Source organism: Haliotis rubra, unplaced genomic scaffold, assembly GCF_003918875.1.
Source record: "Haliotis rubra isolate DU_JTF1 unplaced genomic scaffold, ASM391887v1 Scf1147, whole genome shotgun sequence".
Classification (NCBI taxonomy): Eukaryota; Metazoa; Mollusca; class Gastropoda; order Lepetellida; family Haliotidae; genus Haliotis; species Haliotis rubra.
In genome coordinates, this window is record NW_025765056.1 from 83,846 (window position 1) to 111,266 (window position 27,421).

Here is a 27,421-nt window from a genome sequence, read left to right on the forward strand (position 1 = left end):
TCGAAATTCATGTCAGAGAACCCATGAATTGCATATTTGGCCATGTCTCTGATATCCCGACAATGCTCTATAGTGGTGTCTCATGCTTTAATATACCTACTGGGTTTAAAATAATAAGTTTTGTCTATTTAAATCACGTTCAAGTTTTTCTCCACATAATGATACATCTGTGAATTGCCTGTGTAACATGCCTCCCTTGCTTTTACTCTTACCTGTCTCTTTAAAATTCCATTTCCTTTAGTTCTCTTTGAAATTCCATTACCAGTTTTTTCAGCTGAAATCGCTATGAGTGTTCTCCAATTATTTTAGCCAAGGCTGAATAACCCAAAAGTTCAGCCAAATATTCCGCAAGATTGTAAAGTTTGCTTTTTGTCGTTGAAGACAGCGCATCCATTATAACATTTGAGAAAGCTGATTTCTTCTAAACATGTTTTTGCACCTCACTTGAGTCTCAACAACTGTCTCGACCTAAGACTCCGTATTACAAATAGTGATTTCACAATAATTCTGTGCAAAACAATATTGATAGAATGAAAAAGATTAAACACTTGCCAATCTACCACTGAAAATATCTTGTTTCCAACTGTAGAAGTCAAGTAAATTCAATCCATAAATCCTTGACGAGCCTCCAATACAAGGCGATTTCCAAACTGAATTAAACATCAGAAATCGGTACGCATAGAACTAAATTGTGAAGTCGGTACATGTCGGCACAAGAAGAACTAATAATCAATACATTGTATTGAAACGCCCAGGTTAGATTTATGAACACAACGGACACATAAGAAGAAGCGGCATTAAGTAGCAGGCTCAGAAATGTATGGAACAGCCTCAGGAATGTATGGAACAGCCTAAGGAATGTATGGAACGGAACAGCCTCAGGAATGTGTGGAACAGGCTCAGGATTGTATGGAGCAGTCTAAGGAATGTATGGAACGGAACAGCCTCAGGAATGTGTGGAACAGGCTCAGGAATGTATGGAACAGGCTCAGGAATGTATGGAACGGAACAGCCTCAGGAATGTATGGAACAGGCTCAGGATTGTATGGAACAGGCTCAGGAATGTATGGAACAGGCTCAGGAATGTATGGAACGGAACAGCCTCAGGAATGTATGGAACAGGCTCAGGATTGTATGGAGCAGCCTAAGGAATGTATGGAACGGAACAGCCTCAGGGATGTATCGAACAGCCTCATGAATGTATGGAACAGGCTTAGGAATGTATGGAACGGAACAGCCTCTGGAATGTATGGAACGGAACAGCCTCAGGAATGTATGGAACAGGCTCAGGATTGTATGGAACAGGCTCAGGAATGTATGGAACAGCCTCAGGAATGTATGGAACAGCCTCATGAATGTATGGAACAGGCTCAGGAATGTATGGAACAGCCTCAGGAATGTATGGAACAACCTGAGGAATGTATGGAACAGCCTGAGGAATGTATGGAGATGTGTGGATCCTATCTGCAGTACAATAGTGTAGCTGTGAGACGTGTGGATCCTATCTGCAGTACAGTATTGTAGCTGTGAGACGTGTGGATCCTATCTGCAGTACAGTAATGTAGCTGTGAGATGTGTGGATCCTATCTGCAGTACAGTATTGTAGCTGTGAGACTGTGGATCCTATCTGTAGTACAGTATTGTAGCTGTGAGATGTGTGGATCCTATCTGTAGTACAGTATTGTAGCTGTGAGATGTGTGGATCCTATCTGTAGTACAGTATTGTAGCTGTGAGACGTGTGGATCCTATCTGCAGTACAGTAATGTAGCTGTGAGACGTGTGGATCCCATCTGCAGTACAGTATTGTAGCTGTGAGATGTGTGGATCCTATCTGTAGTACAGTATTGTAGCTGTGATACGTGTGGATCCTATCTGTAGTACAGTATTGTAGCTGTGAGATGTGTGGATCCTATCTGTAGTACAGTATTGTAGCTGTGAGACGTGTGGATCCTATCTGCAGTACAGTAGCGTAGCTGTGAGAGTAGTGCAGTAGTGTAGTTGTCAGATGTGTGGATCTTATGTGTAGTACAATAGTGTAGCTCTGATACGTGTGGATCCTATCTGTAGTACGGTTGTGTAGCTGTGAGATGTGTGGATCTTATCTGTAGTACAGTTGTGTAGCTGTGAGACGTGTGGATCCTATCTCAGTACAGTAATGTAGCTGTGAGATGTGTGGATCCTATCTGCAGTATGTATAAGTGTGTTTCTATCTGCAGTACAGTAATGTAGCTGTGAGACGTGTGGATCATATCTGCAGTACAATAGTGTAGCTGTGAGACGTGTGGATCCTATCTGCAGTACAGTAATGTAGCTGTGAGATGTGTGGATCCTATCTGCAGTACAGTAATGTAGCTGTGAGATGTGTGGATCCTATCTGCAGTACAGTAATGTAGCTGTGAGACGTGTGGATCCTATCTGCAGTACAGTAATGTAGCTGTGAGATGTGTGGATCCTATCTGCAGTACAGTAATGTAGCTGTGAGATGTGTGGATCCTATCTGCAGTACAGTAATGTAGCTGTGAGATGTGTGGATCCTATCTGCAGTACAGTAATGTAGCTGTGAGACTGTGGATCCTATCTGCAGTACAGTAATGTAGCTGTGAGATGTGTGGATCCTATCTGCAGTACAGTATTGTAGCTGTGAGACGTGTGGATCCTATCTGCAGTACAGTAATGTAGCTGTGAGATGTGTGGATCCTATCTGCAGTACAGTAGCGTAGCTGTGAGAGTAGTGCAGTAGTGTAGTTGTCAGATGTGTGGATCTTATGTGTAGTACAATAGTGTAGCTCTGATACGTGTGGATCCTATCTGTAGTACGGTTGTGTAGCTGTGAGATGTGTGGATCTTATCTGTAGTACAGTTGTGTAGCTGTGAGACGTGTGGATCCTATCTCAGTACAGTAATGTAGCTGTGAGATGTGTGGATCCTATCTGCAGTATGTATAAGTGTGTTTCTATCTGCAGTACAGTAATGTAGCTGTGAGACGTGTGGATCATATCTGCAGTACAATAGTGTAGCTGTGAGATGTGTGGATCCTATCTGCAGTACAGTAATGTAGCTGTGAGATGTGTGGATCCTATCTGCAGTACAGTAATGTAGCTGTGAGATGTGTGGATCCTATCTGCAGTACAGTAATGTAGCTGTGAGACGTGTGGATCCTATCTGCAGTACAGTAATGTAGCTGTGAGATGTGTGGATCCTATCTGCAGTACAGTAATGTAGCTGTGAGATGTGTGGATCCTATCTGCAGTACAGTAATGTAGCTGTGAGATGTGTGGATCCTATCTGCAGTACAGTAATGTAGCTGTGAGACTGTGGATCCTATCTGCAGTACAGTAATGTAGCTGTGAGATGTGTGGATCCTATCTGCAGTACAGTATTGTAGCTGTGAGATGTGTGGATCCTATCTGCAGTACAGTAATGTAGCTGTGAGATGTGTGGATCCTATCTGCAGTACAGTAATGTAGCTGTGAGACGTGTGGATCCTATCTGCAGTACATTAGTGTAGCTATGAGACGTGTGGATCATATCTGCAGTACAGTAATGTAGCTGTGAGACGTGTGGATCATATCTGCAGTACAATAGTGTAGCTGTGAGATGTGTGGATCCTATCTGCAGTACAGTAATGTAGCTGTGAGATGTGGATCCCAATACAGTAATGTAGCTGTGAGATGTGTGGATCCTATCTGCAGTACAGTAATGTAGCTGTGAGACGTGTGGATCCTATCTGCAGTACAGTAATGTAGCTGTGAGACGTGTGGATCCTATCTGCAGTACAGTAATGTAGCTGTGAGATGTGTGGATCCTATCTGCAGTACAGTAATGTAGCTGTGAGATGTGTGGATCCTATCTGCAGTACAGTAATGTAGCTGTGAGACTGTGGATCCTATCTGCAGTACAGTAATGTAGCTGTGAGATGTGTGGATCCTATCTGCAGTACAGTATTGTAGCTGTGAGATGTGTGGATCCTATCTGCAGTACAGTAATGTAGCTGTGAGATGTGTGGATCCTATCTGCAGTACAATAGTGTAGCTGTGAGACGTGTGGATCGTATCTGCAGTACATTAGTGTAGCTATGAGATGTGTGGATCCTATCTGCAGTACAGTAATGTAGCTGTGAGATGTGTGGATCCTATCTGCAGTACAGTAATGTAGCTGTGAGATGTGTGGATCCTATCTGCAGTACAGTAGTGTAACTGTGAGATGTGTGGATCCTATCTGCAGTACAGTAGTGCAGCTGTGAGATGTGTGGATCCTATCTGCAGTACATTAGTGTAGCTGTGAGATGTGTCGATCCTATCTGCAGTATGTATAAGTGTGTTTCTATCTGCAGTACAGTAATGTAGCTGTGAGACGTGTGGATCATATCTACAGTACAGTAATGTAGCTGTGAGACGTGTGGATCCTATCTGCAGTACAGTGATGTAGCTGTGAGACGTGTGGATCCTATCTGCAGTACAGTAGTGTAACTGTGAAACGTGTGGATCCTATCTGCAGTACAATAGTGTAGCTGTGAGACGTGTGGATCCTATCTGCAGTACAATAGTGTAGCTGTGAGACGTGTGGATCCTATCTGCAGTACAATAGTGTAGCTGTGAGACGTGTGGATCATATCTGCAGTACAGTAATGTAACTTTGAGACGTGTGGATCATATCTGCAGTAGGTATAATTGTGTTTCTATCTGCAGTCGTTGTTTGTTCTCCACAGGTACCTGGCGTCCTCGCAGTTGCAGCCCACAGATACCCGCCGAGTCTTCCCGTGTTTTGACGAACCCGATTTCAAGGCGATATTCAAGATCACGATCATTCATCAACCAGGTAGGAATATTTCACAAGGTTCCATGCTTCACCACACATCACTCCATATCCGTTGGCCACAGATGAAGCACTTCTCCTCAATTTGAACAAACAATGTTTTGCTAGCTTTGGCGAAATGGTGGAGGTTTCGGTTAATCCAACTACCACAAAGTGTACATTTAGTCAGTGACACTCGGGATGATCACGCTCCTACAATATGACACAGGCTTACTACCACAAACGTATCGTGTCAATTTACCAGGATCCTATCACACAGACTGACTAGCACAAACATATCATCTACATATTAACCAGGATCCTACCACACAGACTGACTACCACAAACATATAATCAACATATTAACCAGGATCCTATCACACCGACTCACTACCACAAACATATCATCTACATATTAACAAGGATCCTACCACACAGACTGACTACCACAAACATATAATCTACATATTAACCAGGATAATATCACACAGACTGACTACCACAAACATATCATCCATATATTAACCATGATCCTATCACACAGACTGACTACCACAAACATATAATCTACATATTAACCAGGATCCTACCACACAGACTGACTACCACAAACATATCATCTACATATTAACCAGGATCCTATCACACAGACTGACTACCACAAACACATCATCTACATATTAACCAGGATCCTATAACACAGACTGACTACCACAAACATATCATGTACATATTAAGCACGATCCTTTCACACATACTCACTACCACAAACATATCATCTACATATTAACCCGGATCCTATCACACAGGCCGACTACCACAAACATATCATCTACATATTAACCATGATCCTACCACACAGGCTCACTACCACAAAAATATCATCTACATATTAACCAGGATCCTATTACACAGACTGACTACCGTAAACATAAGATCTACATATAAACTAGGATCCTATCACACAGACTCACTACCACAAACATATCATCTACATATCAACCAGGATCTTATCACACAGACTGACTACCACAAACATATCATCTACATATTAACCAGGATCCTACTACACAGACTCACTACCACAAACATATCATCTATATGTTAACCATCATCCTATCACACAGGCTCACTACCACAAACATATTATCTACATATTAACCAGGATCCTATCACACAGACTGACTACCACAAACATATCTTCTACATATTAACCAGGATCCAGCCACACAGACTCACTACCACAAGCATACCATCTACATATTAACCAGGATCCTATCACCCAGATTGACTACCACAAACATAACATCTACATATTAACCCGGATCCAAGCACACAGACTGACTACCACAAAACATATTATCTACATATTAAGCAGGATCCTATCACAAAGGCTCACAACCACAAACATATCATCTACATATTAACCAGCATCCTATCACACAGACTGGCTACCACAAACATATCACCTACAAATAAACCAGGATCCAATCACACAGACTGGCTACCACAAGCATATCATCTACATATTAAGCAGGATCCTATCACACAGACTCACTGCCACAAACATAGCATCTACATATTAACCAGGATCCTACCACACAGACTGACTACCACAAACATATCTTCTACATATTAACCTGAATCCTATCACACATACTGACTACCACAAACATATCATCTACATATTAACCAGGATCCTACCACACAGGCTCACTACCACAAACATATCATCTACATATTAACCAGGTTCCTACCACACATGCTGACTACCACAAACATAACGTCTACATATTAACCAGGATAATACCACACAGGCTGGCTACTACGAACATATTATCTACATATTAACCAGGATCCTATCACATAGACTGACTACCACAAATATGACATCTACATATCATCCACGATCCTATCACATAGACTATCTACCACAAACATATCATTTACACATAAACCAGGAACCTCCCACATAGACTGACTACCACAAACATATAATCTACATATTAAGCAGGATCCTATCACACAGACTGGATACCACAAACATATCATCTACATATTAACCAGGATCCTATCACACAGGCTCACAACCACAAACATATCATCTACATATTAACCAGGATCCTATCACACAGACTGACTACCACAAACATATCATCTACATATTAACCAGCATCCTATCACACAGACTGGCTACCACAAAGATATCATCTACATGTTAACCTGGATCTTATCACACAGACTCACTACCACAAACATATCACCTACAAATAAACCAGGATCCTATCACACAGACTGGCTACCACAAGCATATCATCTACATATTAACCAGGATCCTATCACACAGACTCACTGCCACAAACATATCATCTACATATTAACCATGATCCTACCACACAGACTGACTACCACAAAAATATCATCTACATATTAACCAGGATCCTATAACACAGACTGACTACCACAAGCATACCATCTACATATTAACCAGGAACCTATCACACAGATTGAGTACCACAAGCATATCATCTACATATTAACCCGGATCCTACCACACAGGCTGACTACCACAAACATATCATCTACATATTAACCAGGATCCTATCACACAGGCTCACTACAACAAACATATCATCTACATATTAACCAGGATCCTATCACACAGACTATCTACCACAAACATAACATCTACACATTAACCAGGAACCTACCACACAGACTGACTACCACAATCATATCATCTACATATTAATCAGGATCCTATCACACAGGCTCACAACCACAAACATATCATCTACATATAAACCAGGATCCTATCACACAGACTGACTACAACAAACATATCATCTACATATTAACCAGGATCCTATCACACAGACTGGCTACCACAAAGATATCACCTACAAATAAACCAGGATCCAATCACACAGACTGGCTACCACAAGCATATCATCTACATATTATCCAGGATCCTATCACACAGACTCACTACCACAAACATATCATCTACATATTAAGCAGGATCCTACCACACAGACTGACTACCACAAACACATCATCTACATATTAACCAGGATCCTATAACACAGACTGACTACCACAAACATATCATCTACATATTAAGCACGATCCTTTCACACATACTCACTACCACAAACATATCATCTACATATTAACCAGGATCCTATCACACAGGCCGACTACCACAAACATATCATCTACATATTAACCAGGATCCTACTACACAGACTCACTACCACAAACATATCATCTATATGTTAACCATCATCCTATCACACAGACTCACTACCACAAGCATACCATCTACATATTAACCAGGATCCTATCACCCAGATTGGCTACCACAAACATAACATCTACATATTAACCCGGATCCTAGCACACAGGCTGACTACCACAAAACATATCATCTACATATTAACCATGATCCTATCACACAGGCTCACTACCACAAACAAAACATCTACATATTAACCAGGATCCTATCACACAGACTGGCTACCACAAACATATCATCTACATATTAACCCGGATCCTATCACACAGACTCACTACCACAAACATATCATCTACATATTAACCAGGATCCTATTACACAGGCTCACTACCACAAACATATCATCTACATATTAACCAGGATCCTATCACACAGACTGACTATCACAAACATATTATCTACATATTAACCAGGATCCTACCACACAGACTGACTACCACAAACATATCATCTACATATTAACCAGGATCCTATCACACAGACTGACTACCACAAACATATCATCTACATATTAACCAGGATCCTATCACACAGACTGACTACCACAAACATATCATCTACATATTAACCAGGATCCTATCACACAGACTATCTACCTCAAACATATCATCTAAACATTAACAAGGAACCTACCACACAGACTGACTACCGAAAACATATCATCAACATATTAATCAGGATCCTATCACAAAGACTGGCTACCACAAACATATCATCTACATATTAAAAAGGATCCTATCACACAGACTGACAACCACAAACATATCATCTACTTATTAACCATGATCCTATGACACAGGCTCACTACCACAAACATATCATCTACATATTAACCAGGGTCCTATCACACAGACTGACTATCACAAACATATTATCTACCTATTAACCATCATCCTATCACACAGACTGACTACCACAAACATATCATCTACATATTAACCAGGATCCTATCACACAGACTGACTACCACAAACATATCATCTACATATTAACCAGGATCCTATCACACAGACTATCTACCTCAATCATATCATCTACACATTAACAAGGAACCTACCACACAGACTGACTACCGAAAGCATATCATCAACATATTAATCAGGATCCTATCGCACAGACTGGCTACCACAAACATATCATCTACATATTATCCAGGATCCTATAACACAGACTCACTACCACAAACATATCATCTATATATTAACCAGGATCCTATCACACAGACTCACTACCACAAACATATCATCTACATATTAACCAGGATCCTATCACACAGACTGACTACCACAAACATATCATCTACATATTAAGCAGGATCCTATCTCACAGACTCACTACCACATGGATACCATCTACATATTAACCAGGATCCTATCACACAGATTGACTACCACAAACATAACATCTACATATTAACCAGGATCCTAGCACACAGACTGACTACCACAAACATATCATCTACATATTAACCAGGATCCTATCACACAGACAGACTACCACAAACATATCATCTACATATTAACCAGGATCCAGCCACACAGACTGACTACCACAAACATATCTTCTACATATAAACCAGGATCCTATCACACAGACTCACTACCACAAACATATATAATCTACATATTAACCAGGATCCTATTACACAGACTCACTACCAGAAACATAAAATCTACATATTAACCATGATCCTACCACACAGACTGACTACCACAAACATATCATCTACATATTAAGCAGGATCCTGTCTCACGGACTCACTACCACATGGATACCATCTACATATTAACCAGGATCCTATCACACAGATTGACTACCAGAAACATAACATCTACATATTAACCCGGATCCTAGCACACAGGCTGACTACCACAAACATATCATCTACATATTAACCAGGATCCTATTACACAGGCTCACTACCACAAACATATCATCTACATATTAACCAGGATCCTATCACACAGACTGACTATCACAAACATATTATCTACATATTAACCAGGATCCTACCACACAGACTGACTACCACAAACATATCATCTACATATTAACCAGGATCCTATCACACAGACTGACTACCACAAACATATCATCTACATATTAACCAGGATCCTATCACACAGACTATCTACCTCAAACATATCATCTAAACATTAACAAGGAACCTACCACACAGACCGACTACCGAAAACATATCATCTACATATTAATCAGGATCCTATCACAAAGACTGGCTACCACAAACATATCATCTACATATGAACCCGGATCCTAACACACAGGCTGACTACCACAAACATATCATCTACATATTAACCAGGATCCTATCACACAGGCTCACTATAACAAACATATCATCTACATATTAACCAGGATCCCATCACACAGACTGGCTACCACAAACATATCATCTACATATTAAGCAGGAACCTATCACACAGACTGACAACCACAAACATATCATCTACATATTAACCATGATCCTATGACACAGGCTCACTACCACAAACATATCATCTACATATTAACCAGGGTCCTATCACACAGACTGACTATCACAAACATATTATCTACATATTAACCATCATCCTATCACACAGGCTGACTACCACAAACATATCATCTACATATTAACCAGGATCCTATCACACAGACTGACTACCACAAACATATCATCTACATATTAACCAGGATCCTATCACACAGACTATCTACCTCAATCATATCATCTACACATTAACAAGGAACCTACCACACAGACTGACTACCGAAAACATATCATCAACATATTAATCAGGATCCTATCACACAGACTGGCTACCACAAACATATCATCTACATATTAAGCAGGACCCTATCGCTCAGGCTCACAACCACAAACATATCATCTACATATTAAGCAGGATCCTATAACACAGACTCACTACCACAAACATATCATCTATATATTAACCATCATCCTATCACACAGGCTCACTACCACAAACATATCATCTACATATTAACCAGGATCCTATCACACAGACTGACTACCACAAACATATCATCTACATATTAAGCAGGATCCTATCTCACAGACTCACTACCACATGGATACCATCTACATATTAACCAGGATCCTATCACACAGATTGACTACCAGAAACGTAACATCTACATATTAACCCGGATCCTAGCACACAGGCTGACTACCACAAACATATCATCTACATATTAATCAGGATCCTATCACACAGACAGACTACCACAAACATATCTTCTACATATTAACCAGGATCCAGCCACACAGACTGACTACCACAAACATATGACATACAAATAAACCAGGATCCTATCACACAGACTGGCTACCACAAGCATATAATCTACATATTAACCAGGATCCTATTACACAGACTCACTACCAGAAACATAAAATCTACATATTAACCATGATCCTACCACACAGACTGACTACCACAAACATATCATCTACATATTAAGCAGGATCCTATCTCACAGACTCACTACCACATGGATACCATCTACATATTAACCAGGATCCTATCACACAGATTGACTACCAGAAACATAACATCTACATATTAACCCGGATCCTAGCACACAGGCTGACTACCACAAACATATCATCTACATATTAAGCAGGATCCTATCTCACAGACTCACTACCACATGCATACCATCTACATATTAACCAGGATCCTATCACACAAATTGATTACCACAAACATGACATCTGCATATTAATCAGGATCCTATCACACAGACAGACTACCACAAACATATTATCTACATATTAAGCAGGATCCTGTCACACAGGCTCACAACCACAAACATATCATTGACATATTAACCAGCATCCTATCACACAGACTGGCTACCACAAAGATATCATCTACATATTAACCAGGATCTTATCACACAAACTGACTACCACAAACATATCACCTACAAATAAACCAGGATCCAATCTCACAGACTGGCTACCACAAGCGTATCATCTACATATTAAGCAGGATCCTATCACACAGACTCACTGCCACAAACATAGCATCTACATATTAACCAGGATCCTATCACACATACTGACTACCACAAACATATCATCTACATATTAACCAGGATCCTACCACAAAGGCTCACTACCACAAACATATCATCTACATATTAACCAGGATCCTATCACACAGACTGACCACCACACAAACAAAACATCTACATATTAACCAGGTTCCTACCACACATGCTGACTACTACAAACAGAACGTCTCCATATTAACCAGGATAATACCACACAGGCTGGCTACCACAAACATATTATCTACATATTAACCAGGATCCTATCACATAGACTATCTACCACAAACATATCATTTACACATTAACCAGGAACCTCCCACATAGACTGACTACCACAAACATATAATCTACATTTTAAGCAGGATCCTATCACACAGACTGGATACCACAAACATATCATCTACATATTAAGCAGGATCCTATTACACAGGAACACAACCACAAACATATCATCTACATAATAACCAGGATCCTATCACACAGACTGACTACCACAAACATATCTTCTACATATTAACCAGCATCCTATCACACAGACTGGCTACCATAAAGATATCATCTACATATTAACCTGGATCTTATCACACAGACTGACTACCACAAACATATTACCTACAAATAAACCAGGATCCTATCACACAGACTGGCTACCACAAGCATATCATCTACATATTAACCAGGATCCTATCACACAGACTCACTGCCACAAACATATCATCTACATATTAACCATGATCCTACCACACAGACTGACTACCACAAACATATCATCTACATATTAACCAGGATCCTATCACACAGACTGACTACCACAAGCATACCATCTACATATTAACCAGGAACCTATCACACAGATTGAGTACCACAAGCATATCATCTACATATTAACCCGGATCCTACCACTCAGGCTGACTACCACAAACATATCATCTACATATTAACCATGATCCTATCACACAGGCTCACTACAACAAACATATCATCTACATATTAACCAGGATCCTATCACACAGACTATCTACCACAAACATAACATCTACACATTAACCAGGAACCTACCACACAGACTGACTACCACAATCATATCATCTACATATTAATCAGGATCCTATCACACAGGCTCACAACCACAAACATATTATCTACATATTAACCAGGATCCTATCACACAGACTGACTACAACAAACATATCATCTACAAATAAACCAGGATCCAATCACACAGACTATCTACCACAAACATAACATCTACACATTAACCAGGAACCTACCACACAGACTGACTACCACAATCATATCATTTACATATTAATCAGCATCCTATCACACAGACTGGCTACCACAAAGATATCACCTACAAATAAACCAGGATCCAAGCACACAGACTGGCTACCACAAGCATATCATCTACATATTATCCAGGATCCTATCACACAGACTCACTACCACAAACATATCATCTACATATTAAGCAGGATCCTACCACACAGACTGACTACCACAAACATATCATCTACATATTAACCAGAATCCTATCACACAGGCTGACTACCACAAGCATACCATCTACATATTAACCAGGAACCTATCACACAGATTGAGTACCACAAACATAACATCTATATATTAACCCGGATCCTAGCGCACAGGCTGACTACCACAAACATATCATCTACACATTAACCAGGAACCTACCACACAGACTGACTACCACAAACATATCATCTACATATTAAGCAGGATCCTATCACACAGACAGACTACCACAAACATATCATCTACATATTAACCAGGATCCTATAACTCAGGCTCACAACCACAAAAATATCATCTACATATTAACCAGGATCCTATCACACAGACTGGCTACCACAAACATATCATATACATATTAACCTGAATTCTATCACACAGACTGATTACCACAAACATATCATCTACATATTAACCAGGATCCTGACTACCACAAACGTAACATCTTCATATTAACCAAGATCCTACCACACAGGCTGAATACCACAAACATATTATCTACATATAAACAAGGATCCTTACACACTGACTGACTACCACAAACATATCATCTACATATTAATCAGGATCCCATCACACAGACTGACTACCACAATCATATCATCTATATATTAATCAGGATCCTATCACACAGGCTCACAACCACAAACATATTATCTACATATTAACCAGGATCCTATCACACAGACTGACTACAACAAACATATCATCTACAAATAAACCAGGATCCAATCACACAGACTATCTACCACAAACATAACATCTACACATTAACCAGGAACCTACCACACAGACTGACTACCACAATCATATCATTTACATATTAATCAGCATCCTCTCACACAGACTGGCTACCACAAAGATATCACCTACAAATAAACCAGGATCCAAGCACACAGACTGGCTACCACAAGCATATCATCTACATATCATCCAGGATCCTATCACACAGACTCACTACCACAAACATATCATCTACATATTAAGCAGGATCCTACCACACAGACTGACTACCACAAACATATCATCTACATATTAACCAGGATCCTATCACACAGGCTGACTACCACACCGCAAGCATACCATCTACATATTAACCAGGAACCTATCACACAGATTGAGTACCACAAACATAACATCTATATATTAACCCGGATCCTAGCGCACAGGCTGACTACCACAAACATATCATCTACATATTAACCAGGATCCTATCACACAGGCTGACTACAGCAAACATATCATCTACATATTAACCAGGATCCTATCACACAGACTATCTACCACAAACATATCATCTACACATTAACCAGGAACCTACCACACAGACTGACTACCACAAACATATCATCTACATATTAAGCAGGATCCTATCACACAGACAGACTACCACAAACATATCATCTACATATTAACCAGGATCCTATAACTCAGGCTCACAACCACAAAAATATCATCTACATATTAACCAGGATCCTATCACACAGACTGGCTACCACAAACATATCATATACATATTAACCTGAATTCTATCACACAGACTGATTACCACAAACATATCATCTACATATTAACCAGGATCCTGACTACCACAAACGTAACATCTTCATATTAACCAAGATCCTACCACACAGGCTGAATACCACAAACATATCATCTACATATAAACAAGGATCCTTACACACTGACTGACTACCACAAACATATCATCTACATATTAATCAGGATCCCATCACACAGACTGACTACCACAAACATATCATCTATATATTAAGCAGGATCCTATCGCACAGACTCACAACCACAAAAATATCATCTACATATTAACCAGGATCCTATCACACAGACTGGCTACCACAAACATATCATCTACATATAAACAAGGATCCTTACACACTGACTGACTACCACAAACATATCATCTACATATTAATCAGGATCCCATCACACAGACTGACTACCACAAACATATCATCTATATATTAACCAGGATCCTATAACTCAGGCTCACAACCACAAAAATATCATCTACATATTAACCAGGATCCTATCACACAGACTGGCTACCACAAACATATCATATACATATTAACCTGAATTCTATCACACAGACTGATTACCACAAACATATCATCTACATATTAACCAGGATCCTGACTACCACAAACGTAACATCTTCTTATTAACCAAGATCCTACCACACAGGCTGAATACCACAAACATATCATCTACATATAAACAAGGATCCTTACACACTGACTGACTACCACAAACATATCATCTACATATTAATCAGGATCCCATCACACAGACTGACTACCACAAACATATCATCTATATATTAAGCAGGATCCTATCACACAGACTCACTACCACAAACATATCATCTACATAATAACCAGGAACCTATCACACAGACTGACTACAAAAATCGTAGGATCTACATATTAGCCAGGATCCTATCACACAGACTGACTACCACAAACATAGCATCTACATATTAACCAGGATCCTATCACACAGACTGACTACCACAGACATATCATCTTCATTTTAACCAGGATCCTATCTCACAGCCTGAGTACCACAAACATATCATCTACATATTAACCAGGATCCTACCACACAGACTGACTACCACAAACATATCATCTACATATAAACCAGGATCCTATGACAAGGCTCGCTACCACAAACATATCATCTACATATTAACCAGGATCCTATCACACAGACTCTCTATCACAAACATACCATCTACATATTAATCAGGATCCTATCTCACAGACTGACTACCACAAACATATCATCTACATATTAACCAGGATCCTATCACACAGACTCACTACCATGAACATATCATCTACATATTAACCAGGATCCTATCACACAGACTGACTACCACAGACATATCATCTTCATTTTAACCAGGATCCTATCTCACAGCCTGAGTACCACAAACATATCATCTACATATTAACCAGGATCCTACCACACAGACTGACTACCACAAACATATCATCTACATATAAACCAGGATCCTATGACAAAGGCTCGCTACCACAAACATATCATCTACATATTAACCAGGATCCTATCACACAGACTATCTACCACAAACATATCATCTACACATTAACCAGGAACCTACCACACAGACTGACTACCACAAACATATCATCTACATATTAAGCAGGATCCTATCACACAGGCAGACTACCACAAACATATCATCTACATATTAACCAGGATCCTATAACTCAGGCTCACAACCACAAAAATATCATCTACATATTAACCAGGATCCTATCACACAGACTGGCTACCACAAACATATCATATACATATTAACCTGAATTCTATCACACAGACTGATTACCACAAACATATCATCTACATATTAACCAGGATCCTGACTACCACAAACGTAACATCTTCATATTAACCAAGATCCTACCACACAGGCTGAATACCACAAACATATCATCTACATATAAACAAGGATCCTACACACTGACTGACTACCACAAACATATCATCTACATATTAATCAGGATCCCATCACACAGACTGACTACCACAAACATATCATCTATATATTAAGCAGGATCCTATCACACAGACTCACTACCACAAACATATCATCTACATAATAACCAGGAACCTATCACACAGACTGACTACAAAATCGTAGGATCTACATATTAGCCAGGATCCTATCACACAGACTGACTACCACAAACATAGCATCTACATATTAACCAGGATCCTATCACACAGACTGACTACCACAGACATATCATCTTCATTTTAACCAGGATCCTATCTCACAGCCTGAGTACCACAAACATATCATCTACATATTAACCAGGATCCTACCACACAGACTGACTACCACAAACATATCATCTACATATAAACCAGGATCCTATGACAAAGGCTCGCTACCACAAACATATCATCTACATATTAACTTGGATCCTATCACACAGACTCTCTATCACAAACATACCATCTACATATTAATCAGGATCCTATCTCACAGACTGACTACCACAAACATATCATCTACATATTAACCAGGATCCTATCACACAGACTCACTACCATGAACATATCATCTACATATTAACCAGGATCCTATCACACAGACTGACTACCACAGACATATCATCTTCATTTTAACCAGGATCCTATCTCACAGCCTGAGTACCACAAACATATCATCTACATATTAACCAGGATCCTACCACACAGACTGACTACCACAAACATATTATCTACATATAAACCAGGATCCTATGACAAAGGCTCGCTACCACAAACATATCATCTACATATTAACCAGGATCCTATCACTCAGACTCTCTATCACAAACATACCATCTACATATTAATCAGGATCCTATCTCACAGACTGACTACCACAAACATATCATCTACATATTAAGCAGGATCCTATCACACAGACTCACTGCCACAAACATAGCATCTACATAATAACCAGGATCCTACCACACAGACTGACTACCACAAACATATCATCTACATATTAACCTGAATCCTATCACGCATACTGACTACCACAAACAAACATTATATCTACAAAGCGGATCCTAGGCTGACTACCACAAACATATCATCTACATATTAACCAGGATCCTATCACACAGACTGACCACCAAACAAACAAAACATCTACATATCAACCAGGTTCCTATCACACAGACTGACTATCACAGACATATCATCTACATATTAACCAGGTTCCTACCACACATGCTGACTACCACAAACATAACGTCTACATATTAACCAGGATAATACCACACAGGCTGGCTACCACAAACATATTACCTACATATTAACCAGGATCCTATCACACAGACTGACTACAACAAACATATCATCTACATATTAACCAGGATCCTATCACACAGACTGGCTACCACAAAGATATCACCTACAAATAAACCAGGATCCAAGCACACAGACTGGCTACCACAAGCATATCATCTACATATTATCCAGGATCCTATCACACAGACTGACTACCACAAACATATCATCTACATATTAACCAGGATCCTATAACTCAGGCTCACAACCACAAAAATATCATCTACATATTAACCAGGATCCTATCACACAGACTGGCTACCACAAACATATCATATACATATTAACCTGAATTCTATCACACAGACTGATTACCACAAACATATCATCTACATATTAACCAGGATCCTGACTACCACAAACGTAACATCTTCATATTAACCAAGATCCTACCACACAGGCTGAATACCACAAACATATCATCTACATATAAACAAGGATCCTTACACACTGACTGACTACCACAAACATATCATCTACATATTAATCAGGATCCCATCACACAGACTGACTACCACAAACATATCATCTATATATTAAGCAGGATCCTATCACACAGACTCACTACCACAAACATATCATCTACATAATAACCAGGAACCTATCACACAGACTGACTACAAAAATCGTAGGATCTACATATTAGCCAGGATCCTATCACACAGACTGACTACCACAAACATAGCATCTACATATTAACCAGGATCCTATCACACAGACTGACTACCACAGACATATCATCTTCATTTTAACCAGGATCCTATCTCACAGCCTGAGTACCACAAACATATCATCTACATATTAACCAGGATCCTACCACACAGACTGACTACCACAAACATATCATCTACATATAAACCAGGATCCTATGACAAAGGCTCGCTACCACAAACATATCATCTACATATTAACCAGGATCCTATCACACAGACTCTCTATCACAAACATACCATCTACATATTAATCAGGATCCTATCTCACAGACTGACTACCACAAACATATCATCTACATATTAACCAGGATCCTATCACACAGACTCACTACCATGAACATATCATCTACATATTAACCAGGATCCTATCACACAGACTGACTACCACAGACATATCATCTTCATTTTAACCAGGATCCTATCTCACAGCCTGAGTACCACAAACATATCATCTACATATTAACCAGGATCCTACCACACAGACTGACTACCACAAACATATCATCTACATATAAACCAGGATCCTATGACAAAGGCTCGCTACCACAAACATATCATCTACATATTAACCAGGATCCTATCACTCAGACTCTCTATCACAAACATACCATCTACATATTAATCAGGATCCTATCTCACAGACTGACTACCACAAACATATCATCTACATATTAAGCAGGATCCTATCACACAGACTCACTGCCACAAACATAGCATCTACATAATAACCAGGATCCTACCACACAGACTGACTACCACAAACATATCATCTACATATTAACCTGAATCCTATCACACATACTGACTACCACAAACATATCATCTACATATTAACCCGGATCCTAGCACACAGGCTGACTACCACAAACATATCATCTACATATTAACCAGGATCCTATCACACAGACTGACCACCAAACAAACAAAACATCTACATATCAACCAGGTTCCTATCACACAGACTGACTATCACAGACATATCATCTACATATTAACCAGGTTCCTACCACACATGCTGACTACCACAAACATAACGTCTACATATTAACCAGGATAATACCACACAGGCTGGCTACCACAAACATATTATCTACATATTAACCAGGATCCTATCACACAGACTGACTACAACAAACATATCATCTACATATTAACCAGGATCCTATCACACAGACTGGCTACCACAAAGATATCACCTACAAATAAACCAGGATCCAAGCACACAGACTGGCTACCACAAGCATATCATCTACATATTATCCAGGATCCTATCACACAGACTCACTACCACAAACATATCATCTACATATTAACCAGGATCCTACCACACAGACTGACTACCACAAACATATCATCTACATATTAACCAGGATCCTATCACACAGGCTGACTACCACAAGCATACCATCTACATATTAACCAGGATCCTATCACACAGACTATCTACCACAAACATATCATCTACACATTAACCAGGAACCTACCACACAGACTGACTACCACAAACATATCATCTACATATTAAGCAGGATCCTATCACACAGACAGACTACCACAAACATATCATCTACATATTAACCAGGATCCTATAACTCAGGCTCACAACCACAAAAATATCATCTACATATTAACCAGGATCCTATCACACAGACTGGCTACCACAAACATATCATATACATATTAACCTGAATTCTATCACACAGACTGATTACCACAAACATATCATCTACATATTAACCAGGATCCTGACTACCACAAACGTAACATCTTTATATTAACCAAGATCCTACCACACAGGCTGAATACCACAAACATATCATCTACATATAAACAAGGATCCTTACACACTGACTGACTACCACAAACATATCATCTACATATTAATCAGGATCCCATCACACAGACTGACTACCACAAACATATCATCTATATATTAAGCAGGATCCTATCACACAGACTCACTACCACAAACATATCATCTACATAATAACCAGGAACCTATCACACACAGACTGACTACAAAAATCGTAGGATCTACATATTAGCCAGGATCCTATCACACAGACTGACTACCACAAACATAGCATCTACATATTAACCAGGATCCTATCACACAGACTGACTACCACAGACATATCATCTTCATTTTAACCAGGATCCTATCTCACAGCCTGAGTACCACAAACATATCATCTACATATTAACCAGGATCCTACCACACAGACTGACTACCACAAACATATCATCTACATATAAACCAGGATCCTATGACAAAGGCTGACAACCACAAACATATCATCTACATATTAACCAGGATCCTATCACACAGACTCACTACCATGAACATATCATCTACATATTAACCAGGATCCTATCACACAGACTGACTACCACAGACATATCATCTTCATTTTAACCAGGATCCTATCTCACAGCCTGAGTACCACAAACATATCATCTACATATTAACCAGGATCCTACCACACAGACTGACTACCACAAACATATCATCTACATATAAACCAGGATCCTATGACAAAGGCTCGCTACCACAAACATATCATCTACATATTAACCAGGATCCTATCACACAGACTATCTACCACAAACATATCATCTACACATTAACCAGGAACCTACCACACAGACTGACTACCACAAACATATCATCTACATATTAAGCAGGATCCTATCACACAGACAGACTACCACAAACATATCATCTACATATTAACCAGGATCCTATCACTCAGGCTCACAACCACAAAAATATCATCTACATATTAACCAGGATCCTATCACACAGACTGGCTACCACAAACATTTCATATACATATTAACCTGAATTCTATCACACAGACTGATTACCACAAACATATCATCTACATATTAACCAGGATCCTGACTACCACAAACGTAACATCTTCATATTAACCAAGATCCTACCACACAGGCTGAATACCACAAACATATCATCTACATATAAACCAGGATCCTATAACTGAGGCTCACAACCACAAAAATATCATCTACATATTAACCAGGATCCTATCACACAGACTGGCTACCACAAACATATCATATACATATTAACCTGAATTCTATCACACAGACTGATTACCACAAACATATCATCTACATATTAACCAGGATCCTGACTACCACAAACGTAACATCTTCATATTAACCAAGATCCTACCACACAGGCTGAATACCACAAACATATCATCTACATATATACAAGGATCCTTACACACTGACTGACTACCACAAACATATCATCTACATATTAATCAGGATCCCATCACACAGACTGACTACCACAAACATATCATCTATATATTAAGCAGGATCCTATCACACAGACTCACTACCACAAACATATCATCTACATAATAACCAGGAACCTATCACACAGACTGACTACAAAAATCGTAGGATCTACATATTAGCCAGGATCCTATCACACAGACTGACTACCACAAACATAGCATCTACATATTAACCAGGATCCTATCACACAGACTGACTACCACAGACATATCATCTTCATTTTAACCAGGATCCTATCTCACAGCCTGAGTACCACAAACATATCATCTACATATTAACCAGGATCCTACCACACAGACTGACTACCACAAACATATCATCTACATATAAACCAGGATCCTATGACAAAGGCTCGCTACCACAAACATATCATCTACATATTAACCAGGATCCTATCACACAGACTCTCTATCACAAACATACCATCTACATATTAATCAGGATCCTATCTCACAGACTGACTACCACAAACATATCATCTACATATTAACCAGGATCCTATCACACAGACTCACTACCATGAACATATCATCTACATATTAACCAGGATCCTATCACACAGACTGACTACCACAGACATATCATCTTCATTTTAACCAGGATCCTATCTCACAGCCTGAGTACCACAAACATATCATCTACATATTAACCAGGATCCTACCACACAGACTGACTACCACAAACATATCATCTACATATAAACCAGGATCCTATGACCACAAACATATCATCTACATATTAACCAGGATCCTATCACATAGACTCTCTACCACAAACATATCATCTACATATATTAGGATCCTATCAGGATCCTATCACACAGACAGGATCTATCACACAGACTGACTACCACAAACATATCATCTACATATTAACCAGGATCCTATCACACAGACTCACTACCACAAACATATCATCTACATATTAATCAGGATCCTATCTCACAGACTGACTACCGAAAACATATCATCTACATATTAACCAGGATCCTATGACACAGGCTGACTACGAGAAACATATCATCTACATATTAACCAAGATCCTATCACACAGACTCACTACCACAAACATATCATCTACATATTAACAAGGATCCTATCACACAGACTGACTACCACAAACATATCATCTACATATTAACCAGGATCCTATCACACAGACTCACTACCACGAACATATCATCTACATATTAACCAGGATCCTATCACACAGACTCTCTATCACAAACATACCATCTACATATTAATCAGGATCCTATCTCACAGACTGACTACCACAAACATATCATCTATATAAATTAAGCGGGATCCTATCACACAGACTCACTGCCACAAACATAGCATCTACATAATAATCAGGATCCTACCACACAGACTGACTACCACAAACATATCATCTACATATTAACCTGAATCCTATCACACATACTGACTACCACAAACATATCATCTACATATTAACCAGGATCCTACCACACAGGCTCACTACCACAAACATATCATCTACATATTAACCAGGATCCTATCACACAGACTGACCACCACACAAACAAAACATCTACATATCAACCAGGATCCTATCACACAGACTGACTATCACAGACATATCATCTACATATTAACCAGGTTCCTACCACACATGCTGACTACCACAAACATAACGTCTACATATTAACCAGGATAATACCACACAGGCTGGCTACCACAAACATATTATCTACATATTAACCAGGATCCTATCACACAGACTGACTACAACAAACATATCATCTACATATTAACCAGCATCCTATCACACAGACTGGCTACCACAAAGATATCACCTACAAATAAACCAGGATCCAATCACACAGACTGGCTACCACAAGCATATCATCTACATATTATCCAGGATCCTATCACACAGACTCACTACCACAAACATATCATCTACATATTAACCAGGATCCTACCACACAGACTGACTACCACAAACATATCATCTACATATTAACCAGGATCCTATCACACAGGCTGACTACCACAAGCATACCATCTACATATTAACCAGGAACCTATCACACAGATTGAGTACCACAAACATAACATCTATATATTAACCCGGATCCTAGCACACAGGCTGACTACCACAGACATATCATCTACATATTAACCAGGATCCTATCACACAGACTATCTACCACAAACATATCATCTACACATTAACCAGGAACCTACCACACAGACTGACTACCACAAACATATCATCTACATATTAACCATGATAATACCACACAGGCTGGCTACCACAAACATATTATCTACATATTAACCAGGATCCTATCACACAGACTGACTACAACAAACATATCATCTACATATTAACCAGCATCCTATCACACAGACTGGCTACCACAAAGATATCACCTACAAATAAACCAGGATCCAATCACACAGACTGGCTACCACAAGCATATCATCTACATATTATCCAGGATCCTATCACACAGACTCACTACCACAAACATATCATCTACATATTAACCAGGATCCTACCACACAGACTGACTACCACAAACATATCATCTACATATTAACCAGGATCCTGTCTCACAGCCTGAGTACCACAAACATATCATCTACATATTAACCAGGATCCTACCACACAGATTGAGTACCACAAACATAACATCTATATATTAACCCGGATCCTAGCACACAGGCTGACTACCACAAACATATCATCTACATATTAACCAGGGATCACATCCTACAGCACACAGGCTGACTACAGCAAACATATCATCTACATATTAACCAGGATCCTATCACACAGACTGATCTACCACAAACATATCATCTACAGCATTAACCAGGAACCCTACCACACAGACTGACTACCACAAACATATCATCTACATATTAAGCAGGATCCTATCACACAGACAGACTACCACTAACATATCATCTATATATTAACCAGGATCCTATAACTCAGGCTCACAACCACAAAAATATCATCTACATATTAACCAGGATCCTATCACACAGACTGACTACAAAAATCGTAGGATCTACATATTAGCCAGGATCCTATCACACAGACTGACTACCACAAACATAACATCTACATATAAACCAGGATCCTATGACAAAGGCTCGCTACCACAAACATATCATCTACATATTAACCAGGATCCTATCACACAGACTATCTACCACAAACATATCATCTACACATTAACCAGGAACCTACCACACAGACTGACTACCACAAACATATCATCTACATATTAAGCAGGATCCTATCACACAGACAGACTACCACAAACATATCATCTACATATTAACCAGGATCCTATAACTCAGGCTCACAACCACAAAAATATCATCTACATATTAACCAGGATCCTATCACACAGACTGGCTACCACAAACATATCATATACATATTAACCTGAATTCTATCACACAGACTGATTACCACAAACATATCATCTACATATTAACCAGGATCCTGACTACCACAAACGTAACATCTTCATATTAACCAAGATCCTACCACACAGGCTGAATACCACAAACATATCATCTACATATAAACAAGGATCCTTACACACTGACTGACTACCACAAACATATCATCTACATATTAATCAGGATCCCATCACACAGACTGACTACCACAAACATATCATCTACATATTAATCAGGATCCTATCACACAGACTGACTACCACAAACATATCATCTACATAATAACCAGGATCCTATGACAAAGGCTCGCTACCACAAACATATCATCTACATATTAACCAGGATCCTATCACACAGACTCTCTATCACAAACATACCATCTACATATTAATCAGGATCCTATCTCACAGACTGACTACCACAAACATATCATCTACATATCAACCAGGATCCTATCACACAGACTCACTACCATGAACATATCATCTACATATTAACCAGGATCCTATCACACAGACTGACTACCACAGACATATCATCTTCATTTTAACCAGGATCCTATCTCACAGCCTGAGTACCACAAACATATCATCTACATATTAACCAGGATCCTACCACACAGACTGACTACCACAAACATATCATCTACATATAAACCAGGATCCTATGACAAAGGCTCGCTACCACAAACATATCATCTACATATTAACCAGGATCCTATCACACAGACTCTCTATCACAAACATACCATCTACATATTAACCAGGATCCTATCACACAGACTCACTACCACAAACATATCATCTACATATTAACCAGGATCCTATCACACAGACTGACTACCACAAACATATCATCTACATATTAACCAGGATCCTATCACACAGACTCTCTACCACAAACATATCATCTACATATTAATCAGGATCCTATCTCACAGACTGACTACCGAAAACATATCATCTACATATTAACCAGGATCCTATGACACAGGCTGACTACGAGAAACATATCATCTACATATTAACCAAGATCCTATCACACAGACTCACTACCACAAACATATCATCTACATATTAACAAGGATCCTATCACACAGACTGACTACCACAAACATATCATCTACATATTAACCAGGATCCTATCACACAGACTCACTACCACGAACATATCATCTACATATTAACCAGGATCCTATCACACAGACTCTCTATCACAAACATACCATCTACATATTAATCAGGATCCTATCTCACAGACTGACTACCACAAACATATCATCTATATATTAAGCAGGATCCTATCACACAG

At 39.2% G+C, this 27,421-nt stretch overlaps 1 protein-coding gene across 1 annotated transcript in view; it reads left to right on the top strand.

The window, feature by feature from the left end:
* Window positions 1-858: 858 nt before the first annotated feature.
* Window positions 859-27,421, top strand: part of LOC124253967 (glutamyl aminopeptidase-like) — an 86,087-nt gene continuing 59,524 nt past the window's right edge. Inside the window, exons 1-2 of the mRNA XM_046687823.1 lie at window positions 859-1,485; window positions 4,690-4,819. Of these exons, the coding sequence (XP_046543779.1) occupies window positions 859-1,485; window positions 4,690-4,819 (757 nt within the window). The remainder of the gene's footprint in view (window positions 1,486-4,689; window positions 4,820-27,421) is intronic.